We start from the raw sequence: 19553 nt of genomic DNA on the forward strand, positions 1-19553 counted from the left end.
CTGCTTTTTATGGGAAGTTTATGTAACTAGGTTTCTTTCCTACCAGAAAAATAAATATTGAGGAAATGATAAAATTTTAAATTACACATGAAGAGAAAATTCATATAAATTCTACGCTTTCAAGCTATGTTCTGGGGATATTTCATATTTCCAGGTTATGAGCTTATATATTTCAGTTGTGCTTCCAATTTTTATAATAAATATTAATGATGTAATATATTTAATGTGGCTTGAATGCAGCTATCATAATTAACATTTGATTAATCAGACAGACTGGTCTTTTTCCCTCAGTCATATGTTGAACTGAAGAAAAAAAAAAAAGTCATGTTCACTAATTATTCCTAACTATAACATAACCATTTGAGTAGTATTCAGCATATAAAGAACAAATTTGATTATAGGTTGTCACATTGTTTTTAATTAAGTATGCTCTTGTATGCTTCAAAAGTCTACTTGATTTTAGAATTGGTAATGAATACAATGTTTCTGAAGCAGAAAATGTTTGGGGAAAATAGTCAGCTTTCAAATCTAAATATCATAATTACCCTAGCTGTGTAAGTAAATTTATTTTCAAGATAACTGAAGGCTAGTATTGAATTAAAAAACTAAGAATCTAAAAGTTAAGAAATGTTTAAAAAAAACTATATGTTGATTTTAAAATTAGATACTAAACTTTTTTAGGGGGCCACAGTTCGCAATGAAATGGATTCTGTCATCATTAGTCGGATAGTAAAAGGAGGTGCTGCAGAGAAAAGTGGTCTGTTACATGAAGGCGATGAAGTTTTGGAAATTAATGGCATTGAAATTCGGGGGAAAGATGTCAATGAGGTTTTTGACTTGTTGGTAAGTTGACAGTGGTGGAAGAATAATTGATAGGTTCTTAAAAGCTGTTTTCTTTATTAGATTTCAGAATAAAATATCTCAAAAGCATTTAATAATAACTGTTAAGAACACTGGATAATTTTTAGTCTGATTTACACGTGACATAATTATTTCCACAATATAAGTAGAATTTTATTTTTGGTGGGTACCTCTGATACTTTATTTTGAACTTTATTACAATTCAGTCTATTTTATTTGCCTCTGAAATCACTAGTAAAATAGATCATTAATTCATTCAGCATATTTTTTTAAACTATTATTATTTTTAATTTATTTATTTATACAAGAACTGGGGTACAGGCCAGAAGCATGGGAGGGCAAGAGAACTCACCAGAGACAGAGCGGGTTGCAGAACAGACAACAGAAAACACTGCTGAGGGTAGCAGCGGGTGAGACAGGAGAGGTCTGCTGCACCATGTGGGTATCTCCCTGGCCGGTCAGGAATCTAACCCACACTGCAGAGGCTGCGGACAGCTTCATAGCACTGCGCTCAGCCCGCTGCGCCACTAGGGAGGCCCTCAGCATAATTATTGAATACTACTATATGCTAGCCACAAAATAAAACGAAGTCCATGCCCTCATGGCATTATGATCATTTTGTCTTTTTGTCTACAATAGGTTGTTTTTTCCTTAACAATATTAGGTAATAGTGGTATAGGTTGACATTGTGCACTATAATAACCACTACATGTATTAATTATTTCAACTTAAGTAAAATTTAAAATGCATTTCCTCATTCATATTAGCTTTATTTGAGCTGCCCAAGAGCAATATGTAGCTCATGGCTACCATATCAAGAATATTTTCATCATCATAGAAAGTTTTTTTAGACATTACTATTATAATACATATAGTCATATGTAGAAACCCCTATAGAAGTCAACTTTTGAGGACAATTCATGATCACTGTATCTACCTACAAACCAAATTTATTCTTAAATTATCTGGCATTTATTATTATAGTAGAATCTCCTTTACCTGGTGATGTCTGAGAATAACCTAGAAAACATCCTCACATCACTGTTTTTACCTGGTCCAGTCATTGGTGAATCAAAGTTTCAGTGGTCATCTTAGTCTTTTTGTTACTGGCTACTGTCTCTGGGTTAAGCACTGCTCCCTGGTATGTCAGAAGAGAAGCTTTGATTACAGTCTATGTTGGAGATAGCTGAATGAGGTAGTCTGTGATGTACTATAAAATAATTGTGAACCTGGCAGTACGACTATGAAGTTTAAAAAAAAAAGAATGGGTGACAAAGCATCTGGGAATTGAGAATATTCTGTGTTAAAATTGATGTGTGTCAGAGTAGATAACCCGGAATTGTAGCATTGTGATATATCTCAATCCTTCACTGTGGAATCCTCCTAAAATTACACTAAAAGGAAGACAAAAGAACAAGTGGCTAAGTGGCTTTCCCCAGTGGACCAGAATTGCAGAATGCCATATCCCTAGGTATCTCTAATGTATGAAGCCATCATGAAGAGCAGAATTTGTGCTTCTTGATGAAGGAGAGTCATCTTTACTGATTTTTTTTTTTAATCTATTAGGGGTTCTAGAATTGTCCAGGTTAGGGCATAGCTATAATAAGATCATGGAGTGACCTTCATAAATATGGACTTTTGTAAAAATTTTATGTATTTTTTACATCATTTTTCATTTTTGTACAATGTATGCATTTTCATCTTGAATATGGACTTTTAAATACCTAATCTTTTTGTTACAGTCTGATATGCATGGTACCTTGACATTTGTTCTGATTCCCAGTCAACAGATCAAGCCTCCTCCTGCCAAAGAAACAGTAGTAAGTGATTTTTTTATATTCATTATTTATTGTCTGGTGGCTATTTCTTTTTTAAAAAAAATTAAGAATCTAATTTTTAGAGTAGTTTTTGGTTTACAGCAAAATTAAGGAGAAAGTTTAGAGTTCCTGTATACCTCCTATACATGTATAACCTACCCACTATCAATTCCTGCAACATAATTGTTCAATTATTACATCAGTGGTTTCATCATTATCCAAAGTTCATAGTTTACATTGGGATTCACTTTTGGTATTGTATGTGTTATGGATTTTGACAAATACATAATTCATTATATTGTACAGAGTAGTTTGATTTAAAAATCCTCGGCTTTGCTTATTCATCATTCTCTCCCCCATAATCCATGGCAACTACTGACCTTTTAACTGTCTCAGTGGTTTTGCCTTTTCCAGAATGTCATGCAGTTGAAATCATGTAGCTTGTGGCTTTTTTCACTGATGATAAGCATTTAAGTTTCTTCCATGTCTTTTTATAGTTTCTTAATTCATTTCTTTTCAGTGCTTAATAATATCCATTGTCTGGATATACAATTTATCTACTCACCTATTGAAGGACATCTTGATTTTTTCCAAGTTTGTGCAGTTATAGTAAAACTGCTATAAGCATCTGTTTTTGTGTGGATATAAGTTTTCAGCTCATATGGTTAAATAGGTAAACACCAAGGAATTGAAAACTTAAGTCCACGCAGAAACGTGTGTATGAATGTTGTTTTGAGTATCAAAGGTATTACTTGAAATATTTCTTGCACTCAAATAAAAACAGGTAAGTTCAGTAGTTTCTGATTTGTATTTTAAAAAGTTACTTTTGACTGCTGTGTGGTAATTCGGTTAGTAGAACCAGTAATGGAAGCAAGATTTGGGAAATTGTAGTCATTGTACGTATGATGATGGTTTAAACTTGGATGACAACAGTGGCAGTAGAGAAAATGATTCAGCCTATGTTCTAGTAGAAATGACAGGCCCTTGTAATGATCCTAGAGGATAAAGGAAAGGAAGGAAGCAAGAATGCTTCAACAATTGAGGGTATAGTGGTGCTTCTTACTAAAAAGAAATTGGGAAGAAAAACAGATTTGGGGAGCAAAATCAAGAGGTCCCATTTACAGATTTGAGATACCTCAGGCACCTTCAGGTAGAGATATGTAGTGCTTAGAAATGAATATATGGTGTGGAATTCTAAGGAGACATCTGGGTTATATTGAATTTATTATGGAGAAAATAGGACAGGGAAGCATATTTATTTATTTATGCATATAAGAACTGAGGTACAGATCAGAGAGGGGAGGGAATGAGAGGATTCACCAGAGACAGAGTGGGGAACAGAACAGGCAGACTGATTGAAATACACTGCTGAGGGGAGCAGTGGGCAAGACAGGAGAGGTCTGCTTCACCATGTGGTTTGCTCCCTGACTGAGGATCAAACTCGTGCTGCAGTGGCTGCAGATAGCTTCATAGGTTACATCTTAACCCCTTGTGCCACCAGGGAGGCCCAGTCATCTCATTTCAATTTAGAGCATTTTCCCTTTTCAGTTTGCTGGTACCCTACAGTTCATATTTCTAGCTTCCTACTACTAAGTGTCAGTTGAATGTCCCACCAATACCCCAGACTTTTCATAACAATGGGAAAGAACAAATAACAGAGATACCCCTTTGCAGATAGGAGTTGGGGAGTAGGAATCCCAGGGTTAGAGGAGGAAATTTGGAAATTTGCTTCACACTACAGAGACTTTTCTTGCTGCAGTTTTTAATTTTGCAACCTGCCTTATGGGTGAAGTGAGGGCCAAAGATAAGGAAGATACACTTTCACTATTTTCTTTTCCACAAGTAATTCTCAAAATTAAAGATAAAGCTAGTATAATAAAAGACACAGAAATAAGAATTTCAGAGAAAACTTATTTGCCGCATTGGATATCTCAAAAGATAAACTGATGTATTATTCCCTTTACCATATTGAACTAGAAGATAATAGCATTTAACAATTCTATAATCTGAAATTTAAATATATTTTGTTTGGTTTAGGAACCAAACACTTATTTTGATCAGATGCACTGCTTTAATGTTACAGCATTGTTAAACTCTGGGGCTTTCCTGTCAATGTCTCCTTCATTTAAAAGGGGCTATGTTTTAAGCCATAATCATCAAAACTGCATGGTATTGGAACAAGAACAGACACACAGACCAATGGAATCGAATAGAAAATCCAGAAATAAAACCACAGATTTATGGTCAACTAATCTTTGACAAAAGAGCAAAGACTGCATTGGAGCAAAGAAAGTTTGTTCAATAAATGGTGCTGGCAAAACTGGATTGCTACATGGAAAAGAAGGAAGCTTGACCACTACCTCACACCATACACAAAAATCAACTCAAAATGGATTAAAGAACTAGACATAAGACCTGAAACCATAAAATACATAGAAGGAAATATAGGCGAAACACTACGTGATATGCACATCAAAGACATCTTTACAGACACATCACCCAAAGCAGTGATAGTGAAGGCAAAGATAAACAGCTGGGACTACATCAAATTAAAGCGCTTCTGCACAGCAAAAGAGACAATAACAAAAACAAAGAGAAACCCCACCAACTGGGAGAACATTTTTGCACCCAACACTAATGATAAAGGACTGATCACAAAAATCTGCAAAGAGCTGATGAGACTCAACAACAACAAAGAAAATAATCCAGTCAAAAAATGGGCAGAAGAGCTAAAAAGAAACTTCTCTGAAGAGGAAATGCAAATGGCCAACAGGCATATGAAAAAATGTTCAACATCACTTGTAATCAGGGAAATGCAAATCAAAACTACCATGAGATACCATCTTACACCAGTGAGAATGGCACATATTAAAAAAAAACTAGCAACAACAAATGTTGGCGAGGGTGTGGAGAAAAAGGAACTCTTCTGCACTGTTGGTGGGAGTGCAAACTGGTCCAACCATTATGGAGAGCTGTGTGGAGATTTCTGGACCTACTAAACATAGAGCTTCCACATGATCCAGCAATTCCACTCCTAGGTATTTACCCAAAGCACACAGAAACATCAATTCCAAAGAGCACCTGCACCCCTATGTTTATAGCAGCACTGTTTACAATAGCTAAGCTTTGGAAACAACCCAAATGCCCAAAAATAGATGACTGGATCAAGAAGATGTGGTACAGGGCCACCCCTGTGGTGCAGTGGTTGAGCGCTGGGTTGCGAGGCTGCCTGCAGCCTCTGCAGCACCGGTTCGATTCCCGGCCACCGGGCGAGGGTCCCACATGGTGCGCAGACCTCTCCTGCCGCCCGCTGCTCCCCTCAGCAGTGTACTTCGTCACTCTGCCTGTTCTGTTCCCCTCTCCGGCTCTGGTGAATTCTCTCACCCTCCCGCACTTCTGACTGTACCCAGTGCTTGTATAAATGTATAAATAAATAAATAAATCTTTAAAAAAAAAAAAAAAGAAGAAGATGTGGTACATATATACCATGGAATATTACTCAGCATTCAGAAAAGATAAACACATGCAATTTGCAGCAACATGGATGGCGCTGGACGGGATCATGCTCAGCGAAATAAGCCAGAAAGAAAAAGAAAAATACCGGATGGTCTCACTCATAGCAGGAATCTAGAAAACTTAAATAAGGGACCAGGAAAATGAATAACTATAAGAAAGTGCAAATCAAAATCAACAAAAAACTATGAACCAGAGACACTCTATGGGGAGTGGGGGCAGGGAGGGGAGGGATTTGGGTCAAAATAAGGGGATTGCAATTGTATGGGGAATATAAAAATAAAATTTATTAAAAAAATTAGCAGGTAAGAGAGGGCACAATAATTTAAAAATAAATAAAACAAAGTCTGAAACATCAAAAAAGGGGGGGGGCTGTGTTTTGCTTTAAAAAATTAGTCACTAACAAAACTGGAATGGAAAGGTTGATAAAGATAACTTAAAGAACTGATAAGAATTGACCATTGGAATATATGGATAGAAGCCACATAGTACATTTCAAATCAGTGCTCAGACTCAAATGTTTAATTTCTCTGATGTGAAATAAATTTTGCTTGGGGTATGTTAAGTGTTCTTGATGTTAGGGTAGATTTTAAGTGGCACTTGGTAAATTTGTCGCATAAGCAAGCATGTTCTCTGTATACCTACTCTTCACAGCCTATACAAGAGGGGCCACATTCCAAACCAGCTAAATCCAGAATAGTCCAGGGATGAGACCAAGCAAGAATAGATAAAAGAACATCTCTGAGAGATTTTGTTGGCCTCCAGTAAAGTTCATAAATTTAGAAATACCCTCCTCACTAGTCTATTTAGGTTCCCTAAGATCTTAGGGTACATTTAAGTGGCATGTATGTAACAATTATCTAAGGAACCTACTTAAAATGCATTCTGAAAGTCTGAGATGTGGCATAAGAATTCAGTATTTTACAGGGGAGGAAAGCACAAGGAACTGTAGTGATGGATCACAGGTACTATGGTGGTGAAACTATGGGGACTACATAGGTGAGGAAAGAAAGAAATACTGTCTAAAATTTAACAACAATATAAAAATAAATTTAAAAAAGAATAAAATAGTGACTTACATAAAAATAAGGCATTAAATATATATATAGTTATATATCTATATATTTTTCATATGTCTAAAAGAATTCAGTGTTCTTTTTTTAATTATTTATATTTTACATCATTGTTCATTTTTGTACAATGTTTGCTTTCTTTTCTCATGTCCTCATAGAATTCCCACCACCAATTCACCCGTGCACCATCACCATAGTCCCTATGCTCTTCCCGCCCTTGTTTTAATTCCTCCCCTTTCCCTGCAGAATGTCTCTTGATTTATAGTTGTCTGTTTATTTTTGTTTTGTTGTGTTTTTTATTGTTGTTTTTGCCCCAATCCCTTATTTGGTTCCCTGAAATTCCTCCTATAAGTGAAACCATCCAATATTTTACTTTTTCCTTCTGACTTATTTCACTGAACATAATCCCTTCTAGCTCTATCATTGTTGCTGCAAATGGCATTAGTTTATCTTTTTTGATGGCTGAGTAGTAGTCCATTATGTATATGTTCCACATCTTGATCCAGTCATCTATTTTTGGGCATTTGGATTGTTTCCAAGTCTTACCTATTATAAATAGTGCTATAGGTATCCTGTTGAGTTTATGTTTTAATGTCCTTTGGGGATATTCCCTAGGAGTGGAATTGCTGGGTCGTATGATAGCTCCATTTTTAGTAGTCTGAGGGCCTTCCACACAGCTTTCCATAGTGTTTGGATCAGTTTGCATTTCCACCAGCAGTGTGGGAGAGTTCCTTTTTCACCACATCCTTGCCAACATTTGTTGTTGCTAGTTTTTTTAATATGTGCCATTCTTACTGGTATAAGGTGGTGTTTCATTGTGGTTTTGATTTGCATTTCCCTGAATACGAGGGATGTTGAAAATTTTTCATATGCCTCTTGGCCATTTGCATTTCCTATTTGGAGAAATGTCTTTTAAGTTCTTGTGCCCATTTCTTCACTGGATTGTTTACTTTGTTTTTGTTGAGTCATGTGAATCCTTTGAATATCTTTGTGAGTAGTCCCTTATCAATTGTATGGAGTGCAAAAATTTTCTTCCAATCAGTAGAGAGTCTCTTTGTTTTGGTTACTGTCTCTTTTGCTGAATAGAAGCTTTTTACTTTGATATAATCCCAGCTGTTTATCTTTTCCTTCACTTTCTTTGCTTTGGGGGATGAGTCTTTAAAGATGTTACTGAGATGTATGTCATGTAGTGTTTTACCTGTATTTTCTTCTATATGTATTTCATGGTTTCAGGTCTTATGATCAGTTCTTTTATCCATTTTGAGTCGATTTTTGTGCATTCCTTTGCTTTTGGTGGTCCAGTTTTCCTAGCACCATTTATTTAACAAACTGACCTTGTTCCATTGCATATTCTTTACTCCTTTGTCAGAGACTAGTTGTCCATATATCTGTGTCTATTTTTGGGCTTTCTATTCAGTTCCATTGTTCTGTGTGTCTAGTTTTGTCCCAGTACCATACTGTTTAATTATGATGACTTTGTAGTATAGTTTGAAGTCTGGGCATGTGATACCTCCGTTGTCCTTTGTTTTAGTCAGGAGAACTTTGGCTATTTGCAGGTTTTTTTGTAGCTCTGTATGAATTCATCAGTATTCTATTTCTTTTTTTTTTAAATATTTTATTTTATATAAATCTTACATCATTTTTCATCTTGCACAATGTATGCATTTTCATTATGGTTATAGTCCCCATACAATTGCACCCCCCACCCCCGCTTATTTTGACTCTAGTAGTCTTTGTTCTATTCCTTTGAAGAATATCATTGAGTTTTCATTGGAGTTGCGTTGACTTTGTAAATTGCTTCTGGTAGGATAGCCATATTGATAATGTTAATTCTTCCAATCCATGAGCAGGGGATGTCTTTACATTTCTGTGTCATCTTCTGTTTTTTTTAACAATGTTTTATAACTTTCTTTGTATTGGTCTTTCATCTCTTTCGCTAGGTTTATTCCCAAGTATTTGATTTTTTTTTTGTTTCAATTATAAAAGGGATAGCTTTCTTCATTTCTTCTTCAGATTGATTGTTTATAGGAAGGCTACTGATTTTTGTGTATTGATTTTATATCCTGCTACTTCACCAAACTGGTTGATTGTTTTGATTAGTTTTTCTGTGAAGTTTTTAGGGTTCTCTATGTTTATTATCATATCAGCTACAAATAGTGATATTTTACTTCTTTCCCTACCTGGATTCCTTGTCTTTCTCTTGTCTTATTGCTCTGGCTAGGACTTCCAGTATTATATTGAAAAGTAGTGGCGAGGGTGGACATCCTTGTTCCTGATTTTAAAGGAAAAGTTTTCAACTTTTCACCATTGACAATAATATTGGCTGTGGGTTTGTCATATATGGCTTTATCATGGTAAGGTATGTTCCTTCTGAGAATTTCAAAGTCCTTCATCATAAAAGAATGTTGAACTTTGTCAAATGCTTTCTCAACATATATTGATATGATCATATGGTTTTTCTTTTTGTTGATGTGTTTGATTACATTAATTCATTTTCGGATGTTGAACCATTGTTGGCGAGGATTTTATTGAGGATTTTTGCATCAGTGTTCATTAGGGAGATTGGCCTGTAGTTTTCTTACTTTGTGTTGTCTTTGGTTTTGGTATTAGTGTCATTTTGGCTACACAGAATGTATTTGGTAGTGTTCCTTCTTTCTCAGTTTTTTGAAAAAGTTTTTGTAGGATAGGCACTAGCTTATTTCTGAACATCTGGTAGAATTCATTTGTGAGGCCATCTGGTCCTGGGCTTTTGTTTTTGAGGAGTGTTTTGATTACTGTTTCAATTTCACTGCTTGTAATTGGTCCTGTTTAGGTGTTCTATTTCTTCTTTATCTTTGGATGACTATATCATTCTAGGAGTTTCTTCATCTCTTCTAGATTGTTGAACTTTTTTGCATATAAATGTTCAAGGTAATCTCTAATTATTCTTTTGATTTCTACTGAGTCTATTGTAATTTTTCCTCTCTCATTTATGATCCTATTTATTTGTGTTTCTCCTATTTTTTTATTTTTCCAAGGAATTAACTTTTGGTTTCATTGATCTTTTGGATTTTTTTTTCATTTCTATTTTGTTTATTTCTGCTTTGATTTTTATTATTTCCTTCTACTGGTTTTTGGGGTTTTGGGAGGTTTTTTTTGTTTGTTCTTTTTCTAGTTCTTTGAGATGGGATATTAGGTTGTTTCTTTGAGTTCTTTCTTGTTTCTTAATGTAAGCCTGTATTTCTATATATACTTTTCTCTTATTACTGCTTTTGCTGTGTCCCATACATTCTAGAAAGTGGTGTCCTCATTGTCGTTCAACTCAAAGTATTTTTTAATTTTTTCTTTGATCTCTAATCCAATGGTCTTTCAGTGTAGATTTCAGTCTTCATGAAGTGGGAGAGTTCCTTGCTTTCTTTTCATGATTTATCTTTAGTTTGATGCCTTTATGATCAGAGAAGATAGTTGGAATGATAATTGATCTTAATGGATCTGTTGATGTTTGTCTAGTGGCCTAAGGTATGATCAATTCTGGAGAATGATCCGTGTACACTTGAGAAAAATGTGTACTTGGATTCTCTTAGGTGTGGCATTCTATAGATGTCTGTTAAGCCCATGAGGTCTAAGTCTTTATTTAGGGCTTTAATGTCTTTGTTTATTTTTGTCTCATTGATCTGTCCATTGGTGAGAGTGGGGTGTTGAAGTCCCCTACTATAAATGTATTTTCTCTAATGTCGGTTTTCAGAGCTAATAATAATTGTCTTATATATTTTGGTGCTCCTTTGTTTGGTGAGTATTATGTTGATGAGTGTTGTATCTTCCTTATGTATTGTCCTCTTAATCATAATGTAGTGTCTATCTATGTCTCTTTTTACCTTTTTTAGTTTGAAGTTTGTGTCATCTGATATAAGTATAGTTGTTCCTGACTTCTTTTTTGTTCCATTTGCTTGTAGGATTGTTTTCCAACCATTTACTTTCAGTCTGTGTTTAACTTTTATAGTTAAATGTGTTTCCTGCAGACAGTATAAAGTTAGATTTTGTTTTTTAATACAGCCTGCCTCTGTGTCTTTTTATTAATGAATTTAATCCATTTACATTTAGAGTTAGTGTTGCTATGTTGGCATCTGTATTTGCATTTTCTTTGTCTTTTTGTGATTTTATTCCTTGCCTTATTCTGTTCTTCTTACTCATTCCTCTGTTGGTTTTGGTTTTAGGACTTCTTATAGTGTTTTTGAAGTGGAGGTTTAGTCGAATTTCTGGTTTCTTATTGTCTGAGAAGGCCCTTATTTTTTCTTCATAGAGGAAGGAGAGCTTTGCAGGGTATTCTTGGTTGGCATTTGCTGTCTTGGAGTTTGTTGAATGCTCTTCTTGCCCGTAGTGTTTCTTCGGAGAAGTCTGATGTCAGCCTGATTGATTTTCCTTTATAGGTTATCTGTTTCTTCCCCCTTGTCAGCATCATTATTTTTTCTTTGTCTTGGACTCTTGGAAACTTTACTATTACGTCTTGCTGTAGTTTTCCTTTCATTATGGTAATTTGGTGTTCTTTTTGCTTCTTGTATACATATTTTCATCTCCTTCTTCATACCTGGGAAGTTTTCTTTGATTATCTCCTTGAATAGTTTCTCAGTTCGTTGGTCTCTCTCCTCACCTTCTGGGATTCCTATAACTCTTATATATCCTTTCTTCATGGTGTCAGATAGTTCTTGAAGTGTTTCTTCATTCTTTTCCCTTCATACTTCTCTTTCCTTTTCTTTTTTTGATTCTTTTTATTTCTATGATCTTCGAGAGTACTGATTTATTCTTCCATTTCATCAAATCTGTTTTCCTTGCCTTTCCCCAGAGTTCTTTAGCTCCTCCACTAATCTTTTAATCTCTTGCATTTCTTTCATTTCTTTCTTTAGGGACTCAGTTTCATTGTTCAGTTATTAATTAATTATTTTTCTGATTGTTCTATGCACTGGGACACTGTGCCACTGGTACTGGCAGGCATCTCTTTGGGCTTCTCCTTCTGGGATGTAGGGAACTGGTGGCCAGGCTGGTGGCCAATACTGTAAAGCCAAAACTCCATAAGAGTAATGATGCAGGGCCTCCCCGGTGGCGCAGCTCCTTTCTGCCTGCTCTGCTCCCCACTCTGGCTCTGGTGAATTCTCTCACCCTCCCACGCTTCTGACTATACCCAGTGCTTGCATAAATAAACAAATAAATAAATAGATAAGTAAGTAAATAAGTCTTTAAAAAAAAAAAAAGAGTAGTGATGCAGTGGCTATGCTGTCCCTGAAGATCCCCTCCCTCTGTATTTACTCAGTCCCAGAAGGGGATCGTGGGGTCCCTGGCTCCAACAGTGGCACAGAGGCTGCCCGCAGTTCACCTTGGTGGTGGATCCCACCCGCCCCAGTTCTGCTCATTTCTAAAACATGGGCATGGGTCTTGCAGCAGCCTTAGAAGTTAAATTCTAAATGATAATCCAATTCAGTGTTTTAATAAACATTCTAAGCAGGTGATCTTAGCAAAACACTGAAAAACAGTATTAATAGTGTTGCTTTTAGAAAGTGATTTGATGAAGTAATCAATCATGCTCTCAAGTAGTCAGTAGTCTGATTTTATAGTTCTTTGAAAAACCTGACAACAAAAATGATCTCTCCCTAACTTCAAGTGATAAATTTCCATTTTTAGACTTCCAGGTTGTTTTGACTAAAAGTAACAATCTAACAGATTGTGAAGCATTATTGATTGACAGGGGTGATACTTAAGCAGAAGTGTTTTTGAAAGCATTTCTCTAGATGACCTTACTATTAGAAACTTCTCATGCCAAAATTATATGTATAATCTTTTTATCCAGTCTCTTAACTGTGTTTTAATTTGCTGCTGCCCTATATAACTGTGAATTCACTTTTGAAACTGACATAGTTTTTAAGATTTTAATCAAAACTATTTTCACATCAACAACAAAATTATTTAGGGTAGTCTCTTGTTGGAAGACAGCCAGACACTGTCATATCAAGCCTGATATCTTTGTATATTTGATCCAAGACTTTCTACTATGCATTTCCATTTACATGAAATATAAACCAGGAGAGGTGTTTACCCTTGGAGGGAATGGTTTGGTGACTAAAAGGGGCATGAGTTGAGGTTCCCGAGGGCTGGTGAGATTTGCTTATTGAGTTGGGTGCTGGCAAAATAAGTGTGTTTGGTTTGTGAAAATTGATTGAACTATATACTTAGGATTATATATACTATTTGAAATTGTATAATAAATCAGTGAAAAACTACCCCTTCAAAAGTGGATTGGCATTAGTGTTGCATTTTTAACTGAGTCACTTGCTTTACCTCACTTTTGCTGTTTGCTTGTATATTGGGAGTTAGATTTCCCATCTATAGTAGTTATTAAAATATCCTTTTGAAATTGAAAAAATATTCTTTAATGCTACCCTCAAGCCAAATTTTGCAAAGATTTGCTTTCGTGAGGATTCTTCCTTATTACACCATTATAATGTGTGTGTGTGTGTGTGTGTGTATACAGTATATACATCATATGCCTTTAGTACTTAGTATTTTATCAAATTTTATAAAGCCCATCATCATTGATTGAAAATAGTTAATTTAAGAAGGGAAGTTCTTCTTAAAAAGATACTATCTTCTAAAATAATTTTTAGGGTAGTCTGATATTATACTAAATGGCCTTAATAGTGGTAAGAGCAAATGAATTAAAGAATGCCAAATAACAGTTGGATAGAAAAACAATCAGAATTATAAAATTCTTAGGTTGTCAGTCAGTTGCTTAACTCATTTAACCCAAACATGAAATTTAACCTGTATGTGGAGAAACACTTAAAGCATATAGTGTTTTGTTAGATGAAAGTGGGCTTACAGATTTTAAATAGGTCACATGCCACTTGCCCAAGTTAAATAAATATTAGAAATGGAGAAGTTAAAGAGAATATTTATTTCTTTATACCTTCTTAGAAGTAAGAATACTTTGGGGGCCTCCCTGGCGGTGAAGGGGTTAAGCATCGCACTATGAAGCAATCCATATCCTCTGCAATATGAGTTCGATCCCCGGCCAGCCAGGGAGAAACCCACATGGCACAGCAGACCTCTGCTGTCTCGCCCGCTGCTCCCCTCAGCAGTGTAATTTCAGTCAGTCTGCCTGTTCTGTTCCCCACTCTGTCTCTGGCGAGTCCTCTCACCCCCTGCATCTCTGGCCTGTACCCCAGCTCTTATATGCATAAATAAATCTTTTAAAAAAGGAAGTAAGACTATTTTGTCATATCTCACAGAGGCATGTTGAGGAAATGGAATAGGAAATAACTAAGCTTTCTATAAAATTCATGTAACAGTTTTTTGAGATTTAGAAACACACCATTAGCAAAAATTACAACTTGTGCCACTGATCATATTTCAAAACCTGTGTATATTACAAAATAGAAATTAACTATAAACTTTATTTAGATAATTTTAGCGGTTTATGAACCTAAACATAATTTTAGCAGTTCATGAATCCAGACATAAAAAGAAGAAACACTGAGAGAGATTAAGGCACATTGACAGTGTGGTCAGGAAGAGATGATGGCACCAATGAAACTAACATACACCTGCTTATTTGACAGAGGTGGTGACGTGCAAGGTCTACTTGGTAATAGTGGCTTAGAAATTACATATCTTAATGCAGGCATTGTTTGTACAGGTCAGGAATGGAGGGGGTGTTTCTGTTACATTCCTTTTGCTTCTCTCAAGGCCTCTTATCACCTTGTTAGCAACCAGTAATAGTGTTTTATGTATTCTTGTAGGTGTTTGCAATCAACAGAGAAATGAACATAGTTGAAGAAAACAGATGAGTCAGAAAATACAACCCTGAGACACTATCACTCTTTTTTCAACTCAAATATTTTGTGTTGCCATTTCTTCATTATTATTATTGCTATTTTTATCCTTTTTATCTTACAGATCCATGTAAAGGCTCATTTTGACTATGACCCCTCAGATGACCCTTATGTTCCATGTCGAGAGTTAGGTCTATCTTTTCAAAAAGGGGATATACTTCATGTAATCAGCCAAGAAGATCCAAATTGGTGGCAAGCCTACAGGGAAGGAGATGAAGATAATCAGCCTTTAGCAGGACTTGTTCCAGGTAATGTGCAAATTAGTAGAAAGCAGATAGTTACAAATAGTTAAAGAATATTTAAAATGCAAGCCTTCTGAAAGGAACTCATTTTTTCATGCCTTTTAAAAAGTGATGTAGTTGTTTTTTCATGTAGTTTGATCATTATGTTGTATCTGTAATATAAGTATCTTGAACAGAAGTCTGATCAATTTGTCACAATTCAAGTTATAATTGAATTATACATGTTTTTACTACTTGCACTGTAGAAATATTAAGATTACCCTGTTCTCAAGGCAAGAAAATTTTTATTGAACTCTTATGCAATAACAAATTACTATCTATTGGGCCATAAACTTGATTTCTAAATAAGAATTTGTCAGGATGCATCACTTTTTAAGGAATTAGGAGAGTAAAACCATGGAATGTATTTACTCCAAGATATCTTAGGGTAGAAATGGGGTGCTTCAAATTCTTCATTAAAGAAAATTGTTTTGCATTTAGACTAAACTAAATCTTAGTTCACATTGGACTTGGAATTTACTAAAAGAACATATTTCTTACAAAGAGTGAAGATGATACTTAAGAGAATGAAATGTCATTTTCCCTACAAGTTGTTTTGTAGTTCTCAGGATGGATGTAGTGTGGAGTAAGGGAAGCAGAAACAAGGGACATAAGATACACTAGACATGATAAAGGAATACTTATAGTATGATGAAATGGGACTAGGGTAATAGACAATAATTCATCAGTTTATTCATTCAACAAATACTATTAATCTGCAGTGTAAAAGTTACTTGACTTAGCACTAAGATAAGCTTCTCTTCCACATTGGACTTTAAAACATATTACCATATATGACATTAATACCTTAATTGTACATTAAAACAGTATGGATTTTTGGTTTTTGTTTCCCCTACTTTTGTAAATAGTTCCATCTTATTGTGTCTGTGTACTTCTATCTTATAGTCTCAGTTTGTAAGTTTCTTGCAGCCCTTTATAGCATCTTATTTATTCTTTTAAATCTAGGCAATATCTGTTAATAAATAAATTGTGAATTTTAAAAAATGGTTCTGCTAGAACTACTGCTTCTGTATTAGACTTTCTAAGGCTCTTCTGTAACTTGTTCTGGTTTTGTCGTTTGCCTGTAACATGTCACCCCCTCCTACTCAAATCATAAGATCTTCAACATAAAAGATGGTTCACAACTAATAGATTTTAGAGAAAGAAGGAAAAGGAGGGCATGAAAACAATACTTAAAAATATTAAATATTAGATAATATAGTAGGAACAGAGGACATTGTCCAAAGACTTTGAAACAGTTTGTAAGGATTTCCTTCTGTCTCTGGAACTAAACCAAGGCAATTTTCTGAGTGACAAGAAATTTCAACATAGTATGTTCTTGTGTGTAACATCACAAAAAGCCACAGATCATCAGCTTTAGAACCCAAAAGTTGAAAATACATTATCCATATTTAGTCATATTTTAAGAAAGGAAGAAAGGACTTTTCTAGTAAGCTTAGAGGATGATTCTTTAACCATTACAGAATATTTCTCTAGAATTCTGGAGTTACGGGTAGCCATCTTGGTTCCACTTAGTACTTGTGCCAAATATCAATTTGATATCACCATGCCAGCCATAGCCCTTAGATTTTTAAAACTAGTGTTTATTGACTAAGTGACTGCATTTGGTTTCTGAAAGTATATAGATGAGTCAGAGAGTTCATTGAATACCATTGATACCCATACATAGGACAAACAGACCTATAGTTTGAGTTTGATGATCATTTTCTGACAGATTTTTAAGAGATCATAATGTCCATGTCTCATCATTGTCTGTTTCTGTTTCAAAAGTACATATGTGTACTATAAAAAATGTGCCAATAACCTCCCCGGTGGCGCAGCGGTTGAGCGCTGGGTTGCGAAACTGCGCGCGGCCTCTGCGGCGCCGGTTCGATCCGCGGCTGCTCCCCGGCCACCGGAGGAGGGTCCCGCATGGCGTGCAGACCTCTCCTGCCGCCCGCTGCTCCCCTCAGCAGTGTACTTCGGTCCTTCTGCCTGCTCTGCTCCCCGCTCTGGCTCTGGTGAATTCTCTCACCCTCCCGCGCTTCTGACTGTACCCAGTGCATGTATAAACAAAACAAACAAACAAACCAGCAAACAAATAAATAAAGCATGCCTCTATAAAAAAAAAAAAAAAAATTAAAAAAAAAAAATGTGCCAATAAGTATATCACTGTAATATTTTTTTTAATGTAATTATTTATGCATACAAGAACTGTGGTGTAGGCCATAGGTGCAGGGGTGAGAGGATGCACCAGAGACAGAGTTGGGAGCATAACAGATGGATATACTGAAATACACTGCTGAGGGGAGCAGCGGGAAGACAGGAGAGTTCTGCGCCATGTGGGTTAGCTCCCTAGCCGGGGATCGAACTTGTGCTGCAGTGACTGACCAAAGCTTCATAGTGCTGAGACTTAACCCCTTGTGTGACCAGGGAGGCCCACTGTAATGTTTATTAACATTTTAATTTGTAAATGATTGAATTGAATTTTATTTTTTTCTAAATCTCTTAAACTTCATATATTTTTAAAGTGTTGATGCTCTTAAAATTTTCATTCTAGTCATGGTTTCTTGTTTTACTAGGAATACAATATGTAGATCTAAAGATAACCTGGTTTCTCTCAATGTTCCATATATATATATATATATATATATATATATCAAGCTCAATATTAGTATTTTTTTGTTTTTAATCCTATGAAATGTATTGAATTCTATAGATTATCCCAACATAAATGAATGTTTGTTGATTTTTAAGAATCCAATCCCCAGCTTGAAATAGAAAGAATTATATATAAAAATTAAATATGAAAGTAGAATGCTAATCCATATTTTTAAAAATATAACTACTTTTGCCCCTCAAAAAAAAAAAGCATTTGTTTTCAAGATTGATATCTAAAAAGAACAGGGGGTCAGAAACCTTGGAAACCTCCTATGTTAATATTAATCCTGAAAGGAAAAGTATGTTTTTCATTTATTTGTATCATTGATAGCTTGAAGGTACAAATAAAAAATCATTAACACATATGCATACATACAAAGAAAAAGATGGGTTGAGGATAATAAATGTAAGGTAATATATTGAGTGGTATCTTAGAATCAAAAATGATATTACTTTGCAAAGTCAACTCCTAGAATTAATTGACTTTGGTTTTAGATAATTCTGAATGATCAGAACCATTGTAAGATCCAGCATAACACTTTCCACATAATAGCTCAGTAAAAACTTTCAGAAATTGAACTATTACATTTTCTAACACTGGTTTATTTTTTATCCTTTCTAATAGATATATACTGTACTCTTCTAGTACATGTCAGGATATGTTGAGAGTGAATTTAAATCATAATACTTTATTTTTATTTCTTTTCTTTCTTTTTCTTTTTCTTTTTTACATCATTGTTCATTTTTAAACAATGTTTGCTTTCCCCCTCCCCCCTCAGGTGTAGTCCCATAGAATTTCCTTCACCAGTGCACCCATGCCACCATCACCACAGTCCCTGTGCTCCTTCCTCCCTCCCTCCTTCCCTCTCTCTGATCCCTCTCCCTCTTCCTCCCCTGCAGGATGTCTCTGATTTATAATTGTCTGTTTTTGTTTTGTTGTGTTTTGTATTGTTTTTTTTTTTAACACTGATGTCTTATTTGGTTCCCCTATATTCCTCATTTAAGTGAAACCACCTGTTATTTTTCTTTTTTCTTCTGACTTATTTCAATGAGCATAATTCCTTTTAGCTCCATCCACGTTGCTATGAATGGCATGAGTTTATCTTTTCTGTAAATCATAATACTTTGGATGCGTATAATTATAGCTGACATACTCTAATATATTGGTAGAAGAATTTAGAAGAGAATATAAATGAAGAGTTACTTCCCATATCTTCCACTTGATTTAAAAAAAACAAAAACAAAACTTCTGTTCTTTTGTTCTTTTGTCCTAAGTATTTTAGTTTTTTCTTTCTGCTTTTAAGGGAAAAGCTTTCAGCAACAAAGGGAAGCCATGAAGCAAACCATAGAAGAAGATAAGGAGCCAGAAAAATCAGGTTGGACATTTATATTTGATATATAGGAGAGATGTCTTGGGTCTCTATCTCAGCCATTTTTAAATGAACATATCAGAACTGTCAAGGTGTATTCATGGCAAGAGAGAAGTGA

General features: G+C 35.2%; 1 protein-coding gene across 1 annotated transcript in view; it reads left to right on the top strand.

Moving 5' to 3' along the window:
- PALS1 (protein associated with LIN7 1, MAGUK p55 family member) overlaps positions 1 to 19553 on the top strand; it is a gene marked incomplete at its 3' end in the record, with an annotated part of 50132 nt that overhangs the window by 16990 nt on the left and 13589 nt on the right. Inside the window, exons 5-8 of the mRNA XM_084240046.1 lie at positions 682 to 843; positions 2604 to 2681; positions 15188 to 15371; positions 19370 to 19441. Coding sequence (XP_084096172.1) covers positions 682 to 843; positions 2604 to 2681; positions 15188 to 15371; positions 19370 to 19441 — 496 coding nt within the window. The remainder of the gene's footprint in view (positions 1 to 681; positions 844 to 2603; positions 2682 to 15187; positions 15372 to 19369; positions 19442 to 19553) is intronic.

This window comes from Talpa europaea (assembly GCF_964194135.1).
Source record: "Talpa europaea genome assembly, chromosome: 8".
Taxonomy (NCBI): Eukaryota; Metazoa; Chordata; class Mammalia; order Eulipotyphla; family Talpidae; genus Talpa; species Talpa europaea.